The 19043-nt window shown below is 40.1% G+C and overlaps 1 protein-coding gene and 1 long non-coding RNA gene across 6 annotated transcripts; both read right to left on the reverse strand.

Annotated features, from left to right (window-relative positions):
• Nucleotides 1–1879: 1879 nt before the first annotated feature.
• On the reverse strand, nt 1880–15542 carry LOC116224171. Of its 5 annotated transcripts, none has more exons than XR_004165477.2 (4): nt 15423–15542; nt 12043–12483; nt 2319–2672; nt 1880–2230 (listed from the first exon to the last, which is right to left on the reverse strand). It is a non-coding gene; the product is annotated as an uncharacterized LOC116224171 (long non-coding RNA). The 5 variants fall into 5 exon arrangements; XR_004165480.1 differs by lacking the exon at nt 1880–2230 and having other exon boundaries at nt 2237–2672; nt 12043–12178; nt 12386–12483; XR_004165478.1 differs by lacking the exon at nt 1880–2230 and having other exon boundaries at nt 2237–2672; nt 12043–12178; nt 12328–12483.
• Nucleotides 9887–12006, reverse strand: LOC116224170 (macrophage mannose receptor 1). Its single transcript, XM_031583221.2, has 3 exons — nt 11477–12006; nt 11062–11388; nt 9887–10686 (listed from the first exon to the last, which is right to left on the reverse strand). The coding sequence occupies exons 1-3, from the start codon at nt 11847–11849 to the stop codon at nt 10304–10306; spliced, it is 1083 nt and encodes a 360-aa protein (XP_031439081.1). The 5' UTR covers nt 11850–12006; the 3' UTR covers nt 9887–10303.
• Nucleotides 15543–19043: the final 3501 nt, after the last annotated feature.

Genomic DNA, 19043 nt, shown 5'->3' on the forward strand with positions numbered 1-19043 from the left:
CAGGCTTTATGCTACAGTGAAGCTAATCATTACGTCACTGGGTACATATAGCGTATGATGTGTTGGAAACATTTAAAGCAAGCAGAGTGACCCTAAAGATCTAAAGACCTATCAGTCTGATTCCTCTATTACATTATTTTTTTTATTCCCCAACAGCAGTTGATGATGACTAATTTAAAGTAAAAACTGAGTTACAAGGGATTTCACAAGAGATAATGTTTACATGTTGGATGTTGCAGGACAAACCCTGAGTGGTGTTGGATTGGAAAACCACGGACATGGACCATAGACATGTTGTTTTGAGCAACGCCCTTCTCTCTCTGTCCCCTTCTCGACCCCTTCTCTCTCTCTCTCTCTCTCTCTCTCTCTCTCTCTCTCTCTCTCTCTCTCTCTCTCTCTCTCTCTCTCATTTAATCTATTTGATCAAAGTCCATCTTTTCTCCAGTCTCAGCTCTTTTTCATGAGATGGTCAATACAAGCCATGCTGACTAGGCGCACATGATGTAGAGCCACTGCTAGCAGGGCCAGCATAGAACAATCACTGGTGTGTGTCACTGTGTTTTTTACTGCAGTTTCAGAGCTCACCTCATGGGGCACCGTTACAGATTAGTAACACTGGGGTGGGACACTGATAAGTGAAAGATCCTAACGTTTGCTAACAGATTGCCCCGCCCCCCAAAGACAAAAAAAACACAGTTTCCTTGTGCATTAAAATATAACAGAGTTGTGTTTTTTTTTTTTTTTTTTTTTTCAGAACCTGAAAAAGTATTTGTATTTGCCATGTATTGTATTTGGTGACAAAGTTAAATCTATAGAGGTTTTTTTTTTTGTTGTTTAAAAGATTGTATTGTTGTTTTTAAAGTCACAAAGTAACATTCAAAGATGGTTGGCATTATGTATACACTCCTTGCCTGGAATAAAATAAAATAAGTGTGCTTACACAACAGTGACAAGTGAGTAGAAGCATGCCATAGTGAATTTACATACCTTTTAACATATTTCAGGTTTCGACTATTGATTCATATGACTACAACACACTTTTGACATCACATTTTATCTGGCCTGATAAAGGGGGTACACATGCGTAATTAAATTACCCTTGTACAGTTAAATCATTGAATCAAGCAATTCGAGTTTAATTTTCATCGCACTAGGGATGTGGGAATGACGGATCAAAACAAAGAGTCCGCAGCTTAGACATGCAGTTCATGTCAGTCCAAGCCCAGGTCTTCAAGTCCAAATTCTCCCTCATGGCGCCACAGGGGTGAGAGAGAGGCAGCTTCGGTTTCTTCCCACCCTCCCAGTTGCTCCAGTCTACGCTGGACCCAGTACTGGTCCAGACCCAGAACCCAAAGAGCCTGCTCTGCTGAAGGCCCACCCACACTGGTCCTGTGACACTGTTTCTCCTCATGAATGCATCGACAACATTCTGCTCGACAGGTGACTCAATGCTGAGAGAGCTATGATTATTATTCCCACAGTAGTTCAGAGACCTCTCCCAAGTCATGCTCTCTTTACTGATATGGATGTGAGCTGAAAGAACAATAACAATTACTGTAATTACTGAATAGCCTTTCTTTTCAAATAAGCCACCATTGTTTCAAACAATGGCAGGTCATTAAGATTTGCAACTCAAGCTCTTTAACCCCATATTGAAATCCATTGAGCTTCTGTCTAAAACATGCCTTTCAGTTCTTGCTTTCTTTAGTAATGAAGGTAACAATTGGGCAAAAATAATGTCAACACTTTAATGTTGCCACATGTGTCAAAGGTTTATCTTGAAAATCTTAAACATTTCTTTGCAGTATATTTTTTTTCAAATATGTTTTAATATAGCTTAAAGTCACTGTCATTATATTCAATGTGGTATGTCCATTGTGTCTAAATATGTTCAAATATATACCTTTGTAGCAGAAGTATGCCTTTTCATTTGTTGGTTTATTGTTTGTTCCCCATCCACCTGTACTCAAATATGCCAGATTTTCATTGTGATGTGTATCCCCACTCCAGCTCCTATATCCTGACAGTCCGCCATCAGACCACTCCCAACTGTCTCCTATCAAACCAATCCAGGTAGGGTCTGTGTGTGACTTCTTTTTCAGTACAGCTTTGTTCTGCTCATCGTTTCTGATGCTGACCAGGTCAGTGAAGTGAGTTCTGCAATAGTTTTGAGCATTAAACCAAGTCTTTGTAATGTTGATCTGATGATTCACGGAGGAATTAACAGGTTCTGGAAAGAGACACCAAAATGGCATCATTAGCACACATAGTGAAAAGATTAGAATGGAAGGTGTAATGTTACTTTAAAAGATGTTTACCATCACTGTAACAGATGAATGATCTGCTTTGGTTGCACATCAATGTGTCCCATGCCCCATTTGCCGTCATAGCCACACAGACCGGAGGATTTGGAGAATTTAGAGGATTTGGTTTATAAATAAAAGGATCACCATTTGACCATTTATATGTATAATCTCCTTTCTCGAGACCAAACCAACCCCCTGGCCCTACTAGTACTAGTAGTTTTCTACTATCTTCGTCGTTATATATAGTGACAAGATCAGTGTAATCATTTCTACAGATATCCTGGCTGTAACTCCAATTTAGTTTAGTGTCTGTGCCTAATAGTATAGCAGTCCTCATCCTGTCCAGATGTGTTACGCATCCCAGACCTAAGTGGGGAAACATAATAAATGTATGGTAAAATGAGGGAAAACTAAATTTAATTGATATTCACTTTCCTAAACTGATCAACAAAAATAAGGCTCAGTAGAGTGTGTGTGTGTATCTTTGTGTACACCTTTATATGTCAATGAACATCTATGGGAAGTCTTGGGAACACACAGCTGCTTGAGCTGACACCGAACACAATTGACACTGTACCTGAGCCAGACAAGACCAGAAGAGCTAGGGTAGGGATTAGCATAGCCATGGTAACAAAAGTAATCTTGAGCTGTAGGCAGATCTGTTTTTGTGTAGTTGAATGTTTTTCTTCTGGTTGGGATCACACAACTCTTCTGGCTGGGATCACACAACACACAACTAGGAAAATGATAGAGTAAACCGAAGATTATTGGTAATGATAATCAGTCTTTCATTTCAGTGGCTTTATGTTTTTTTCAACAAATCAAATGAACCACTTTGCTTTGTTAGGCAAAAATGCTCTCTAAAATCTCCAGTCTACATACAGTGGGGAAAATAAGTATTTGAGCCCCTGCCGATTTCGCAAGTTTGGCCACTTGCCAAGAAATGTGTGATCTATAATTGTAATAGTAGGTGTATTTTAACAGTGAGACATAGAATATCAACAAACAAATCCAGAAAACTGCATTTTATAACATTTATGACTTTATTTGTATTTGATGCAGAAAATAAGTATTTGAACCCCCAAGCAAACAGCAAGAATTCTGGCTCCCAATGACCAGTTATGTGCTTGGGAGAGCTTGTGAATGATCTCAAGGCAGCTGGGACCACAGTCACCAAGAAAACCATTGGCAACACACTACGCCGTAATTGTTTGAAGTACTGCAGAACTCGCAAGGTCCCCCTGCTCAAGGAAGCACATGTACAGGGCCGTCCAAAGTTTGCCAATGAACACTTGAATGATTCTAAGGAGGATTGGGAGACAGGATGTGGTCAGATGAGACAAAAATCAAGCTCTTTGGCATCAACTCGACTTGCCGCGTTTGGAGGGGGAAGAATGCTGAATATGACACCATCCCCACCGTCAAGCATGGAGGTGGAAACATTATGCTTTGGGGCTGTTTCTCTGCCAAGGGTACAGGACGACTCCACTGCATCGAGGGGACTATGGATGGGGCCATGCAATGTGGAATATTGGGCTTGAACCTCATTCCCTCATTCCCTCCCATTGAAAACGCAACCTTAAGGATTTGGCGAGGATCTGCAAAGAGGAGTGGACCAAAATCCCTCCTGAGATGTGTGTAAACCTGGTGACCAACTACAAGAAAAGTCTGACATCTGTGCTTGCCAACAAGGGTTATTCCACCAAGTACTAAGTCATGTTTTGCTAGGGGTTCAAATACTTATTTTTAGCATCAAATGCAAATTAAGTCATAAATGTTATAAAATGCAATTTTCTGGATTTTTTTGTTGATATTCTGTTTCTCACTGTTAAAATACACCTACTATTACAATTATAGATCACAAATTTCTTTGCAAGTGGCGTAACTTGCGAAATCGGCAGGGGTTCAAATACTTATTTTCCCCACTGTATTTTATATATATTTCCCAGAATCTGAAAGCAAAAGTCTGATGGATTGATGGGAGTCCAGTGTACCAAAGTCTCACCCAAGTTCCACAGCCACGCAAAAGACAGGGACATGGACACCCAAGTGCTAGCTACTGATGTCAAACATTCTGCTTTGCACTGATTCAAAACTTGGAATTTCAGAGATTTGGTGTTCCGTCATTATATCCTGCCACCCATTGGAGTGGTCAGTAAAAACATATTAGCGGTCTTGCTGTGTCTTGTGATATCACAATAAAACTATGCAGAGTCATATTTGTAAAATCTTGTAATATTTCATTAAATTAAATGAAATGACAGCTAGTTATCTGGCATGAGACCTAACACACCTCTTGCGGAAGTTCGTGCTCCATAGCATCCAGTCCAGTAAATACAGTCTGGTGGGAAGACACAACATCCCTTACTTTATCATTATGGAAGACTGGATGTGACTGAGTATGAATGAATCTGATGCCGTTTTTCATATGTGAAAGAGGGAGAGAGCGAGAGAGTTAGAGAGAGACCCATTCACGCTTTATCACGCCAGTTATTAACTACCAGGCAGAAAAAAATGTATTCCTGTGTATAGGACGCAGCAGGAATTGTTAAATTATAATTTGTTATATAATTTTGACAGGAAAGCTATGTTAGCAGCTGTTGATCATTTGTACAATTCCTTGAGCGCAATGCCTTTTCATAGTTGAGACCTACACAATTTTTTCATAGTGCTTGATGGTATTATAGGTTAAATTTGATATCATGTAATGGACACAGATTCATTCCATTTCTATATTTTCAACTCTGAATCATTCTCCTGTGCCATACTGTTTTAACTTGTTAAAAATGTTTCAGTCAGAAGTTGTCTGCCATTATTGCATTTTGCCTACCACACAGCATAACTGGTATGAAGTCATACCAAACCAAACAGAATTTAAAAGGCCATCAAAGGCCCATCAAAGTGTCCCAATGTACAAAAACAAACAAACAAACACAAAAAAGATGAGACAAGAGGCAGATTTGGCCACAGTGTGACTGTGGACTAAAGTTTCCGTCTCCAAATCCTATATTTTTTATACTGGTACAAGTGGTACATCGTTATGTCACTTCTACCACTGAGTTATATGGTCCTCCACAGACATACATTTTATGTGTGTGCTAAAATGCTAATGCTACTTTAAACTCAGGGCACACCTTAGCACAGTATACCAGTCAGCTGTTACCTTTGTGAACATTTGTCTTACTGTTTTATCAGAACGAATCTGATCGGCCAATCAGAATCAAATATTGTTTTCCATCACTGTGGTATTTTAGTTTAAAAGTACCAGGCTTTTAAAAGTCTTACCTTGAGAGTTGTGTAGGCCAGCCTTCTTTTCAGGAGTACTGGACCCAATGTCTGTGTCTTTTATTTCTTGTCCCTCTATCAAAGCAGAGAAAATAGGAGCAGGACACTGGAGCAGAACTGTAGAGAACTACTGAGTTTAAGAAGTGCTACAGACCTTTATGGTATTCCTAGAAGGCCAGGCTCAGAAAATAATACAAATGACTTCTGTTAATGTTAAGCAGCCAGAAGCTGCATTTTGTGGTGGTAGGTATTCCATTATACAAATCACCAACGTCATTGCAGACTGTTTTACATTTCTCACTCCAGCCCTAAATTCATATCCTTATTTGAGGTTGATGGCTTATTGAGGGTCTAAGGAGATCCATATTTACTCATTGCTATGGAAACTTGAGGATCATAATATTTGAGGGTAATTCCGCTTCACATGAATTAACAGATGTTATCACATCTAGAATGCTCAACAAAGGAATCCTGCTACACCTAAGGTAGCATTCCTGCTACAGTAAATTCCTGACTATTTACCGCAGTTTATACATTAATTTAGCTACATTTCTGCAGCCCTGCGGTTAATACTCGGGTGTGGCCTATACATTTTTGCCTGTAAGTTAGCACTGACAGGAAATTTGCCAGGTAAAGCTATCCCCCTTTCACATACAAATCACATTGAAGTAACATTATGTAAAATATGTACCTTACAATAACAGCTCAAAATCATTGTGGTGGTACACTGACTTGAAATACAGAGAATGGCGTCTGTGTCACATGTAACTTTGGGGTACAGGGCGCGAGACCTCTTGTGAGAACTACGTAATGCTTGATGGCACCATGTGAGAAGGTTAAATCCCCCCTTCTCACCGTGGCACAAAAAAGGGCGCTTCACGCATGTTGCCCTGCCAGAGACTAGGTCTCCCCCACTATGATGGTAGGGTCCGGGCTCCCCCACGCCAATGGATGGGTCCAATTGGGAATAATTGGACGAATTTAGCCCCATGGGCAGCCTATTTTAAGGGTGCTTCATTCTTAGCAGGGTGAAGCACTGGAAGAGAGGCATGTGGATTGAAGTTAATTAAGTCAGAATTGGGTATATGGTGTTTAGATGCGTGAACACTGAGCCTAGTTTTTGTTGCCTAGTTTTGTTGCCTAGGTTTCGTGCTTAGCATGTGCCTAGTTGCCTAAGTACTTTGAGTACTTTGCATGGTTTTGATTTATGTTTGTTAATTTTGTGTGCACTTGTTAGGGGTTGATGTAGAGAATCCCCCATGTAAATAAATGAGATATATTTTTATATGAAGCCACCATCCATCTCCTGCACTGTGTTCTTCCCAACTTCACCACCACCTCCAGTTAGCCCGCATCCCAAAACGTGGGGTGGCCGCCTGGGTCCCTCACACACGACCTCACGCAACAACAACTAGACTCATGCGCTAGCTGTCAAAGGAAGATTCTCTGTACGGACATCATAAACATCCCTGCCCTGCGACGTAGGCTGTAACCTTATTGGTGTCATCCGAGATGTGTAGTTTTTCCAGACGCCATCGAGCTGTCCTGTCTCAGGTTAGCATCCAAATAAATTAATCTCGCATCAATAAATGTGATCAGTCTTCGCCAATCTCATGCCAATAAGCCCTTTGAAGTTTGCAACCTCGAAAACCTCACTTAGCTAGCTTGTTATAAATTACATTTTCCAATGTCACACACAGCATTTTAATAGATTACACATACTCCACATTCAAACGCTTAGAGAATGTATATGGACAGAAAACACAAGCAGTATTTCAATTTAAATGTGTCATTCTTTTTTTTTTTTATTATTCGGTTATGTTCATCTCCAATGTCACAATAAATACAACTATGCAGAGTCATATTTGTGTTAAATCTTGTGATATTACTCTATCTTGTCAGCTTACATGCTTCTTTGGCTTCTGCTGTTGTATTTTCCGGTTCCATATCCTTCAGCTTGTCAACAAATACACATGTAAACAAATACGCATAGACATCCCACCACAACTACACAGCACTTAGTTTAACACAGGTAATGTTGAATGAACTGCGGTCAATAGACAGGTTTGTTTTGTAAAATTACATAAATATACTGTAATGCGGTTTGTATACGGTACGGTTAATAGTCAGGAAAATAAGGTACTGACAGGAGCTTTCTTCCTGTCCACTTACAGATTGACTGGAAATTGCATCTTGGATAGAATATATTCCACAATCGTTAAAATTGTTTAAATCTTGGTAATATTTTCTTTTAACTCAGTATCCATATCCATGTATCATAATTACACTTACAATGTCTTATAACGTTCTGTACAGTTCTCCCCCATAAATCAACAGAATATGAACCACCAACGCTGAAATTGGGCTACCTTTGAGTTAAGGAGAGCCACACCTAAGTTGGGATCGCAACTTAGACCCTACTGACAGTTACCCACCAAAAGTATGAGGGGAAATGAGGGGAAGTGTGTGCATGGCATCCCAAAAAGGAGACAAATGAATGAGTATCAGGCTAAATGTTTTCGACAACAACACTGAAGGCTATAAATTGACATAATAGATTTGCAACTGAAGCTCTTTAACCCCATATTGAAATCCATTGAGCTTCTGTCTTACACATGCCTTTCAGTTCTTGCTTTCTTTAGTGATGAAGGTGACAATTGGGCAAAAATAATGTCAACACTTTAATGTTGCCACATGTATCAAAGGTTTATCTATAAAATCTTTAAAATTTCTTTGCAGTATCTTTCTTTTCAAATATGTTTCAATATAGCTTAAAGTCACTGTCATTATATTCAATGTTGTATGTCATTTGTGTATGCAGTTTTCTAAATATGTTCCCTTGTAGCAGAAGCATGGCCACTCATTTGATGGTTCATCGTATGTTCCCCATTCACCTGTACTGAAATATGTGATATTACGAGGGTTAGGTGTATCCCCACTCCATTCCCTGTATCCTGACAGGCTATAAACTGACATAATTTCCATAAGCCGTGGCAATAGAAACTTATAACCATAAACTTTACCACCTTGGCCTCCCTTTTAATGCACCATTGCTACTGTCATAGGGAGCAGTTTGGTGTAAATTTGACTATCAAATAGCATGAGGTTATGACTTTCCCTTAGCCTTGGGAGAGTTTCCAGGAAGAGTGTAAATATGGAAAAGAATGAATGTCAGAATGAGATCAGAATGTTTATTCACGAAGTGCCAGGTGTACAAGGAATTTCTTGTGCAGGTGTCAACATACAATTAAGTCCAGTAAAAGTATTTCAAAAGATATACCACATAAAAACATCAAACACACTATCCACAAAGAAACTGCAAGTGCAACAAGTTAAAGTACATATGTGCACTGACTACAATAGAGGAAGGTTAAAAAGGTTCTCATTCAGAAAGACTGTGGCATGGGATAGGCAGTAGTTACAGTATGTGCAATGCAATGTAATGTATTAATGTGCATGTGCAGAAGGGTCCTTGTTAGGAGGATGATGCCCTGAGGAAAGAAGCTGTGGAGATGGCAGTTGGTCCGAGTCTTAAGGGCTCTCACTCTTGGTCTCCAAAGAGAGGGTGCCCAGGGTGTGAGGGGTCAGCCATGATTTCTCTTGCCCTCTTCTTCATCCTAGATGAGTAAAGGTCTTCAAGGGCGGAGAGCCGTCAGGCCATGATTTTCTCTGCACATCGCACCGTTTGCTGCAGCTTATACTTTGGCATGCGAACATGCAAAGCCAAACCGGAAGGAGATGGACGATGTGATGGTGGACTCTGTTAAGGCAGTGTAGAACTGGACCAGCAGGGCTTGAGGCGGCCCACATGTCTTGAGTTGTTGCAGGAAACACAAGTGCTGCTGGGCCTTTGTCATAACTGCAGTGCTGTGACTGTCCCATCTAAGATCCTGCTAAAAGACTCTGCTATGCTGACAGTGGAGCCATGTCTTTCCAGTGGAGGCAGTGGGGTGGGTTTCTTTCTGAAATCAACGATCAACTCCACAGTTTTTTGTGTGTTTAGCTCCAGGTTGTAAGATCCGCACCAGGCGTGATAAGTGAAAATTCACTCTAGTTACCTCAGGACTCCGGAGTTGCATATAAGTATATTTATTAGACAACAATTGCAATCGGGCACAATCACAGCACAAGGATGTAAGAGAAGCAATATTAAACACATCGCACAAGGTTTATATAGACAGAAGTTTGGTGTTCAGCAGGGATAACCTGCTTGCAAGGATGGCAGTTTCGCACAAGGTCAGAAGAAGCACAGTTCGACACTTATTATCACCTCTGGTCTAAACATGCTCTTGTACATATGCAGACTAAGTGGCACCTAATAATCTAAGTTACACACATACACAGAAAAGCCATGTTCCTGCTTACATAAACATATGATTCATACACGTTATATATTAATACAAGGCACTTGATTCATATATTCTTAAGTCATTAACAGTGCTTGGAAATTATCTCCATCAATGCGTGTTGGTGTAAATAGGTGTGCTTACACAAAAGTGACAGGTGAGTTGAAGCATGCCATAGTGAATTTCCTTTTAACATATTTCAGGATTCCATTTCATAGTGGTTCCGACTATTGATTCATATGACTACAACACACTTTTGACATCACATTTTACCTGGCCTGATAAAGGGGGTACACATGCGTAATTAAATTACTCTTGTACAGTTAAATCATTGAATCAAGCAATTCGAGTTTAATTTTCATCGCACTAGGGATGTGGGAATGACGGATCAAAACAAAGAGTCTGCAGCTTAGACATGCAGTTCATGTCAGTCCAAGCCCAGGTCTTCAAGTCCAAATTCTCCCTCATGGCGCCACAGGGGTGAGAGAGAGGCAGCTTCGGTTTCTTCCCACCCTCCCAGTTGCTCCAGTCTACGCTGGACCCAGTATTGGTCCACACCCAGAACCCAAAGAGCCTGCTCTGCTGAAGGCCCACCCACACTGGCCCTGTGACGCTGTTTTTCCTCATGAATGCATTGACAACTTTCTGCTCGACAGGTGACTCAATGCTGAGAGAGCTACGATTATTATTCCCACAGTAATTCAGAGACCTCTCCCATGTCATGCTCTCTTCACTGATATGGATGTGAGCTGAAAGAACAATAACAATAACTGAAAATACTGAATAGCCTTTCTTTTCAAATAAGCCACCTTTGTTTCAAACAATGGCAGGTCATTAAGATTTGCAACTGAAGCTCTTTAACCCCATATTGAAATCCATTGAGCTTCTGTATAACACATGCCTTTCAGTTCTTGCTTTCTTTAGTAAAGAAGGTGACAATTGGGCAATAATAATGTCAACACTTTAATGTTGCCACATGTGTCAAAGGTTTATCTTTAAAATCTTAAACATTTCTTTGCAGTGTCTTTCTTTTCAAATAAGTGTTAATATAGCTTAAAGTCATGTTAATTATATTCAATGTGGTATGTCATTTGCGTAAAGTCTACAAATGTTCAAATATATACCTTTATAGCAGAAGTATGCCCTTTCATTTTTTGGTTCTCTGTCTGTGTCCCATCCATTTGTACTCAAATATGCCACTTGACCAGGGTTAGGTTTATCCCCAATCCAGTCCCTATATCCTGACAGTCCGCCATCAGACCACTCCCAACTGTCTCCTATCAAACCAATCCAGGAAGGTTCCAGGTTTGACTTCATTTCAAATACAGCGGTGTTCTGCTCATCGTTTCTGATGCTGACCAGGTCAGTGAAGTGAGTTCTGCAATAGTTTTGAGCATTATACCAAGTCTTTGTAATGTTGATCTGATGATACACGGGGGAATTAACAGGTTCTGGAAAGAGACACCAAAATGGCATCATTAGCACACATAGTGAAAAGATTAGAATGGAAGGTGTAATGTTACTTTAAAAGATGTTTACCATCACTGTAACAGATGAATGATCTGCTTTGGTCGCACATCAATGTGTCCCATGCCCCATTTGCCGTCATAGCCACACAGACCGGAGGATTTGGAGAATTTAGAGGATTTTGTTTATAAATAAAAGGATCACCATTTGACCATTTATATGTATTTTTTCCTTTCTTGAGACCAAACCAACGCCCTGGCCCTACTAGTAGCTCTTTCAGTTTTCTACTATCTTTGTCGTTATATATAGTGACAAGATCAGTGTAGTTATTTCTACAGATATCCTGGCTGTAACTCCAATTTAGTTTAGTGTCTGTGCCTAATAGTATAGCAGTCCTCATCCTGTCCAGATGTCTTACGCATCCCAGACCTAAGTGGGGAAACATAATAAATGTATGGTAAAATGAGGGAAAACAAAATTAAATTGATATTCAGTTTCCTAAACTAATCAACAACATTACGCTCAGTAGAGTGTTTGTGTGTTTCTTTATGTTCACTTTTATGTCAATGAACATCTATGGGAAGTCTTGGGAACACACAGCTGCTTGAGCTGAGACTGGGACAAAATTGACACTGTACCTGAGCCGGGCAAGACCAGAAGAGCTAGGGTAGGGATTAGCATTGCCATGGTAACAAAAGTCATCCTGAGCGGTAGGCCGATCTGTTTTTGTGTACTTGAATGTTTTTCTTCTGGTTGGGATCACACAACACACAACTAGGAAAAGGATAGAGTAAACCGAAGATTATTGGTAATGATAATCAGTCTTTCATTTCAGGGGCTTTGTGTTTTTTCAACACATCAAATTAACCACTTTGCTTGTTAGGCAAAAATGCTCTCCCAAATCTCCAGTCTACATATCTTACATATATTTCCCAGAATCTGAAAGCAAAAGTCTGATGGATTGATTGGAGTCCAGTGTACCAAAGTCTCACCCAAGTTCCACATGTAAATCTTCTCTCTCTTCTTTCTCAGTTTCTCACATTAACCAGCTGAGTGGACCTCTTGGAAAGGGTACTGTCCTGAGGCAAAAGCACAACAAAGTGGCCTTATGGCGTTGTTTTGTAGCAAATGCATAAAAACCGGTTTCAAAGTATTAAGGTGACCATATTCTGATTTTCAAGAAAGAGGCACAGGGAGTCAGGGGTGCATGTGTGTGTGTTTTAAGGTTATCAGGTTAAATGTGTGTGTGTGAGTGAGTGTGTGAAAAAGTCTTGAATGTGATGTTGTTTTTCATATGTTAGAAGCGGGAGAGCGCGAGAGAGAGACCCATTTCCGCTTTATCACGCCAGTTATTAACTACCAGGCAGAAAAAATGCATTCCTGTGTATAGGACGCACCAGGAGTATTAACCGTAGAAATCTTTGCAAAATCAATGTATAAACCACGCATTTGCTTTTTACATCTTTTTACTGGCTATATTAGCCCATTGCACAGACTGTACTATTTATATCACTTTGCACTATCCTCACACACACAAGCACAAGTACTCTATCTTTGCACTATCCACAGAAGCACATGAACACTATCTCTCTGCACTCTTTGCACTACTTTCCTCGTGGACATCAACACTGACACAATCAATGCACACTGTAATATAGGGCCAGACCTATCCTGTATCTGTATACACCCCACTCCCTGTGAACATGTTCTCCCTATGTGTATTGTTTTCTACTGTGATTTGTGTATGTATGTTTGTGAGTTAAGTTAAGTGTATAAGCTACTGGATGACCTAAATTTCCCTCGGGATTAATAAAGTATCCATCTATCTATCTATCTATCTATCTATCTATCTATCTATCTATCTATCTATCTATCTAATAGTCAGGAAGGTATGCATGTGATTCTACCATTGTCCTTCTTGGTTTTTCTATATGGGCTTGCACTTTCTCCTTCATCTCTTCAATATTTATTTCTGTCTTTCACTGACTCATTCTACATCTTGATTTTCATCTTTTCTTTTAATGTAACGCATTGAAGTTTGTCTGACATTTAATCTATTTAATAGGAATATTATATTTATAGTTGGTCTTATTAAATTATAATTTGTTAGATCATTTTGACAGGTAAGCTATGTTAACAGCTGTTGATAATTTGTACATTTCCTTGAGTGCAATGCCTTTTCATTGTTAAGACCTACACAATTTTTTCATAGTGCTTGATGATATTATAGGTAACATTTGATTAATTCCATTTCTATATTTTCAACTCTGAATCATTCTCCTGTGCCATACTGTTTTAACTTGTTATAAACATTTCAGTCAGAAGTTACATTTACATTACATTTAATTTAGTCATTTAGCAGACGCTTTTATCCAAAGCGACATACAAGGGAGAGAACAATCAAGCTACGAGCAATAGAGACCTAGTGTAACAATAAATACTATTTATACTACTAATTAGTGCTGTCAAACGATTAAAATATTTAATCGCGATTAATCGCATTCATGTCATAGTTAACTCAAAATGAATCGTGATTAATCGCAAATTTGTATCTATTCTAAATGTCCCTTCGTTTATTTATTTTTTCCATATTTTAATTTAAATTTTAATGCCCTTATCAACATGGAAAAGTGGATTGGCTTGCTTTATGCAAATGTTTTATTTTATTGAAAACCAACATTGCCAAACAGGGCGGTACAAAATAAAATTATAAAGTGCACATTTCAGGTAAACAAGGACTCAGCCTATAGTGCAGTTAAACTATGGCTTAATATTTTCTTTTTTTCAAGTTTGCTGGGAACATAGCAGTCAGGCCTCTTATTTCAGAAACAATGAACCGTAACAGTTAGGTTACCAATAAAAGGTAAGCCTACTACTTCTTTGCTTTCAGCCAGCTGCCTGTTGACATTTTCAGACAACAGTGAAGCTCGCTTCTTTTGCACAACACAACTTTTAAAAGTAAACTTTCCATTCAGAAACTTTTTATCATCCATTTCGCCGTATCGCGCTCACCATTCACTCAAACTGTAACGTTAGCCTACTACACAGTTTGCGAGGCCAAAAAGAATGTAAATCTTAAAAAAAAAAAAAAAATAATAATTATTATTTAAATCGCGTTAATCTCGCGATAAAAAAAATCAACGGCGTTAAAATGGGTTTGCGTTAACGCCGTTAATAACGCGTTAAACTGACAGCACTACTACTAATACATAAGAAATAGAAAAAAAGTGCAGGAATGTAACTGCTGTAAGTGCAAGTTAAAGACTAATAGAAGTGCAAGTTAGGAAGGGAGGTGCTCTCTGAAGAGTTGGGTCTTCAAGAGCTTCTTAAAGGTAGAGAGGGACGCCCCCGCTCTGGTAGTGCTAGGCAGCTTGTACCACCAACGTGTAACTACGAATGAGAATAGTCTAGATTGCCGTACTTGCACAGACGGCAGTGCTACACAACGCTCATTAGACGAGCGCAGCATCCTGGGGGTAACATTTGCCCTTACACAAGCATTTAAGTAGGTTGGATCAGAACCAGCAATCACTCTGTAAGCAAGCATAAGTGACTTGAACCAGTTTGTTGTATACAGTATATGTTGAAGAAACTTACATATATCAGATTTGATTGTACATCTAGATGTTAATGAAAGGGATAATGCCCATCAAAGTGTCCCAATGTACAAAAACAAACAAACAAACACAAAAAAAAAATGTGTGACTGTGGACTAAAGTTTCCGTCTCCAAATACTATATTTTTTTATACTGGTACAAGTGGTACATCGTTATGTAACTTCTACCACTGAGCTATATGACAGACATAGATTTTATGTGTTTGTACTAAAATGCTAATGCTACTTTAAACTCAGGGCACACCTTAGCACAGTATGTCAGTCAGCTGTTACCTTTGTGAACATTTGTCTTTCTGTTTTATCAGAACAATAAAGAATAGAAATCAGTCAATCAGAATCGAATATTGTTTTCTATCACTGTTGTATTTTAGTTTAAAAGTACCAGGTTTTTAAAAGTCTTACCTTGAGAGTTGTGTAGGCCAGCCTTCTTTTTAGGAGAACTGGACCCAATGTTGGTGTCTTTTATTTCTTGTCCCTCTATCAAAGCAGAGAAAATAGGAGCAGGACACTGGAGCAGAGCTGTAGAGAACTACTGAGTTTAAGAAGTGCTCCAGACCTTTATAGTATTCCTAGAAGGCGTGGGTATAGGTGTGGCCTATACATTTTTGCCTGTAAGTTAGCACTGACAGGAAATTTGCCAGATAAAGCTATCCCCCTTTCACATACAAATCCCATTGAAGTGACATTAGTGACATCACACTGCTATACTAGACTTCGGGCTCATCGTCCCCAAACCACCAGAATGACATTCATCACAATGTGGGACAAACTCTGGTGTATGTTCTGCCATTCACAGTAATCAAGTGGTCTAGAATAAACACACATATGGTCATCATGGCACACCACACCATTGAAACCATCCCATGCAGTTCTAAGAACGTATCTACTTGAAAAGGACTGTTTTTTGAAATTATTTTAAAACATCAGCAAATTATTGGTAATGCATGACTGCTAGGGTAGATAGATAGATAGATAGATGTATACTTTATTTATCCCGAGAGAAATTTAGGAATGTTTTAGGAATGTTTTAGACTGCACTGTTTAGCTGCTATGGCTACAGCACTGTAGCCCGAAGGTTCGCCACATCTTCATTCATTTATGACGTATGCTCCTACAGCTAGGGCCCTGGCAGTGTCTGTGTGTGTGTGTGTGGCAGTGTCTGTCTGTGTGTGTGTGTGGCAGTGTCTGTCTGTGTGTGTGTGTGTGTGTGTGTGGCAGTGTCTGTCTGTGTGTGTGTGTGGCAGTGTCTGTCTGTGTGTGTGTGTGTGTGTGTGGCAGTGTCTGTCTGTGTGTGTGTGTGTGTGTGTGATTTCCATTGTATTTGAGATGATATGTGTAGATTAGCAACAGAATTAAGTTTATATTTGACTAGACATTGAATTTGTGAAAAAGAAAAACATATTTTCATTGTTGGTCCAAAGCAGAGTTAATGCAAATATTTTTCTTCTGTACAGTTCTCCCCATAAATCATCAGAATATGAACCACCAACGCTGAAATTGGGCTACCTTTGAGTTAAGGAGAGCCCCACCTAAGTTGGGACTGCAACTTAGACCCTACTGACAGTTACCCACCAAAAGTATGAGGGGAAATAGGGTGAGTGTGTGCATGACATCCCAAAACGGAAATAAATGCCCTAAGAATGAGTATCAGGCTAAATGTTTTCGACAACGACACTGTAGGCTATTACTGACATAATTTTCATAAGCCGTAGCAATAGAAACTTATAACCATAAACTTTACCACCTTGGCCTCCCTTAATGCACCATTGCTATTGTCATAGGGAGCTGTTTGGTGTAAATTTGACTATCAAATAGCATGAGGTTATGACTTTCCATTTGCCTAGGGAGAGTTTCCAGGAAGAGTGTAAATATGGAAAAGAATGAATGTCAGAATGAGATCAGAATGTTTATTCACCAAGTGCCAGGTGTACAAGGAATTTCTTGTGCAGGTGGCAACATACAATTAAGTCCAGTAAAAGTATTTCAAAAGATATACCACATAAAAACATTAAATACACTATCCAAAAAGAAACTACAAGTGCAACAAGTTAAAGTACATACAGAATGTGCACTGACTACAATAGAGGAAGGTGAAAAAGGTTCTCATTCAGAAAGACTGTGGCATGGGATAGGCAGCAGTTACAGTATGTGCAATGCAATGTAATGTAATAATGTGCATGTGCAGAAGGGGTCCTTGTTAGGAGGATGATGCCCTGAGGAAAGAAACTGTGGAGATGGCGGTTGGTCCGAGTCTTAAGGGCTACGGGAGAACACCAGTGCTGAGACACAGAGGGTCAGACATGTGCTTACCCACCCTGACATCCTGTTTCCTGTTAGACAAGAGGTAGTGGATTCAGTAGCAGACAGGTGAGTGAACATTGAGCTGCCACAGTTTATCTAGAAGAAGGTCAGGGCTGATGGTGACTCCACCATTCCACCAAATTCTACAAACAGCACGCAGAAATAAGTGTTAGGGCCATCCCGGTGTTGCAGGATGAAGTGCAGAGCCAAATTAATGGCGTCATCTACAGACCGGTTTGTTCTACATGCAAAACTGCAGGGGGTCTGAAGGGGCTGATTTTTTGGAACTTGTATGATGACAGAGGTCTTACAACACGCAGGTGGAACATACTTGGTCAGGGACTGATTGGAGAGATTTGCAAGGATGGGAGAAAGCTGTTCAGTACCAGTACCTGAGTGTTGCAGGTGAGAAATCATCAGGGCCTGGTGCTCTCCTGATCTGAGTACATAGCTAACCTGCTGTACAGTGATGGGGAAGGGAGGGGGTCGAAGGTGTTGTGGAGGTGTGAGATGTGAAGAGGCTACAGACGGTGTGTGGCAGACAGACTTAAGCTAGACTGGGGAGGGGTGGTCCTCTGCATTTCAAGTCTTGAGTCAAAGTTAGCGAGCTGGTTTGGGAGAAGCAGGTCTGCTACGTTTGATGCTTCAGGCTTGTAGTTTGTTATGATTTGGAGTCCTTTCCAGATGGAGGAACAGTCTTTAGAGCAGAACTGCTGCTCCAGTTTCCCCCTGTATTTGTGTTTGGCAGGTTTGACTGTTTTATTCAGTTCATACCTTGCTCTTGCGCCCTGAATCAACCATGAGGCGGGGGGTACCACTTCTTTTACACTAAACACACCTATGAAAAAACGCGGATTTTGAATGAAAAAGCGTGGGTAAAAAATTATCTCAGACATAAAATAAGTTGAAACACTTCTTGACAACACTGTCCTCGAAGGTTGTTACATGCCGTCAAGACCACTGCATTTTCTGTAGATTTCTCGAGCCAGCCCTGAGTTGCTGTTACTGTACTGTATGTCCAGAGACGACTAGTACCCCGTGGGTCAGTGAGGGGGATGGGCTGTCCTGGGACCTGCAGACTAGGACAAGTATTGAGAATGATGCAAGGAAGGGCAAACTGATGCAAACTCTAAGCTACGGACAAGGAATGCAGCCATATTGAGGCAACACCACTTCCCTGTGCTACCAGTAGCTGTACAGTATCTCTATATACAAACTGTAAACTGTATATTCTGCATAAAGATTTAAGACATTCAGAACTGGTGGTCAGTGTGTGAGACTGAGTAGTGGTATCCGTAACCTCTAAAAAAAAAGCAGTGATAGTATTGCGCGCTTTAATGAAATTGCCAAATCTGCATTATAGCATTTTGAACCCATTTGGATCTTTATGTCACAAGACCGCAAGTCGACCGCAAAATAGAGCTTATTTACAAAAACACAAATGCTCACACATAGGCTCACACACACACACACACACACACGTAGGCTCACACACACACACACACACACACACACACACACACACACACACATATATATATATAAGTACAGTGTGTAGTGCAAGTAGCAATATATTTTGGACACTGGTTGGAAAAACGGTGGCCATACCTGAGTGCACACTGCCTGACTTCACAGCAGGCGAGATTGACCTGAATTTCCAATGTTGTACCCAGGGTGACTGGGTCTACGTGGTCCATGCCAAGAGCAGAGGGCGAGACAGTC

This window comes from Clupea harengus, chromosome 16 (assembly GCF_900700415.2).
Source record: "Clupea harengus chromosome 16, Ch_v2.0.2, whole genome shotgun sequence".
Lineage (NCBI taxonomy): Eukaryota > Metazoa > Chordata > Actinopteri > Clupeiformes > Clupeidae > Clupea > Clupea harengus.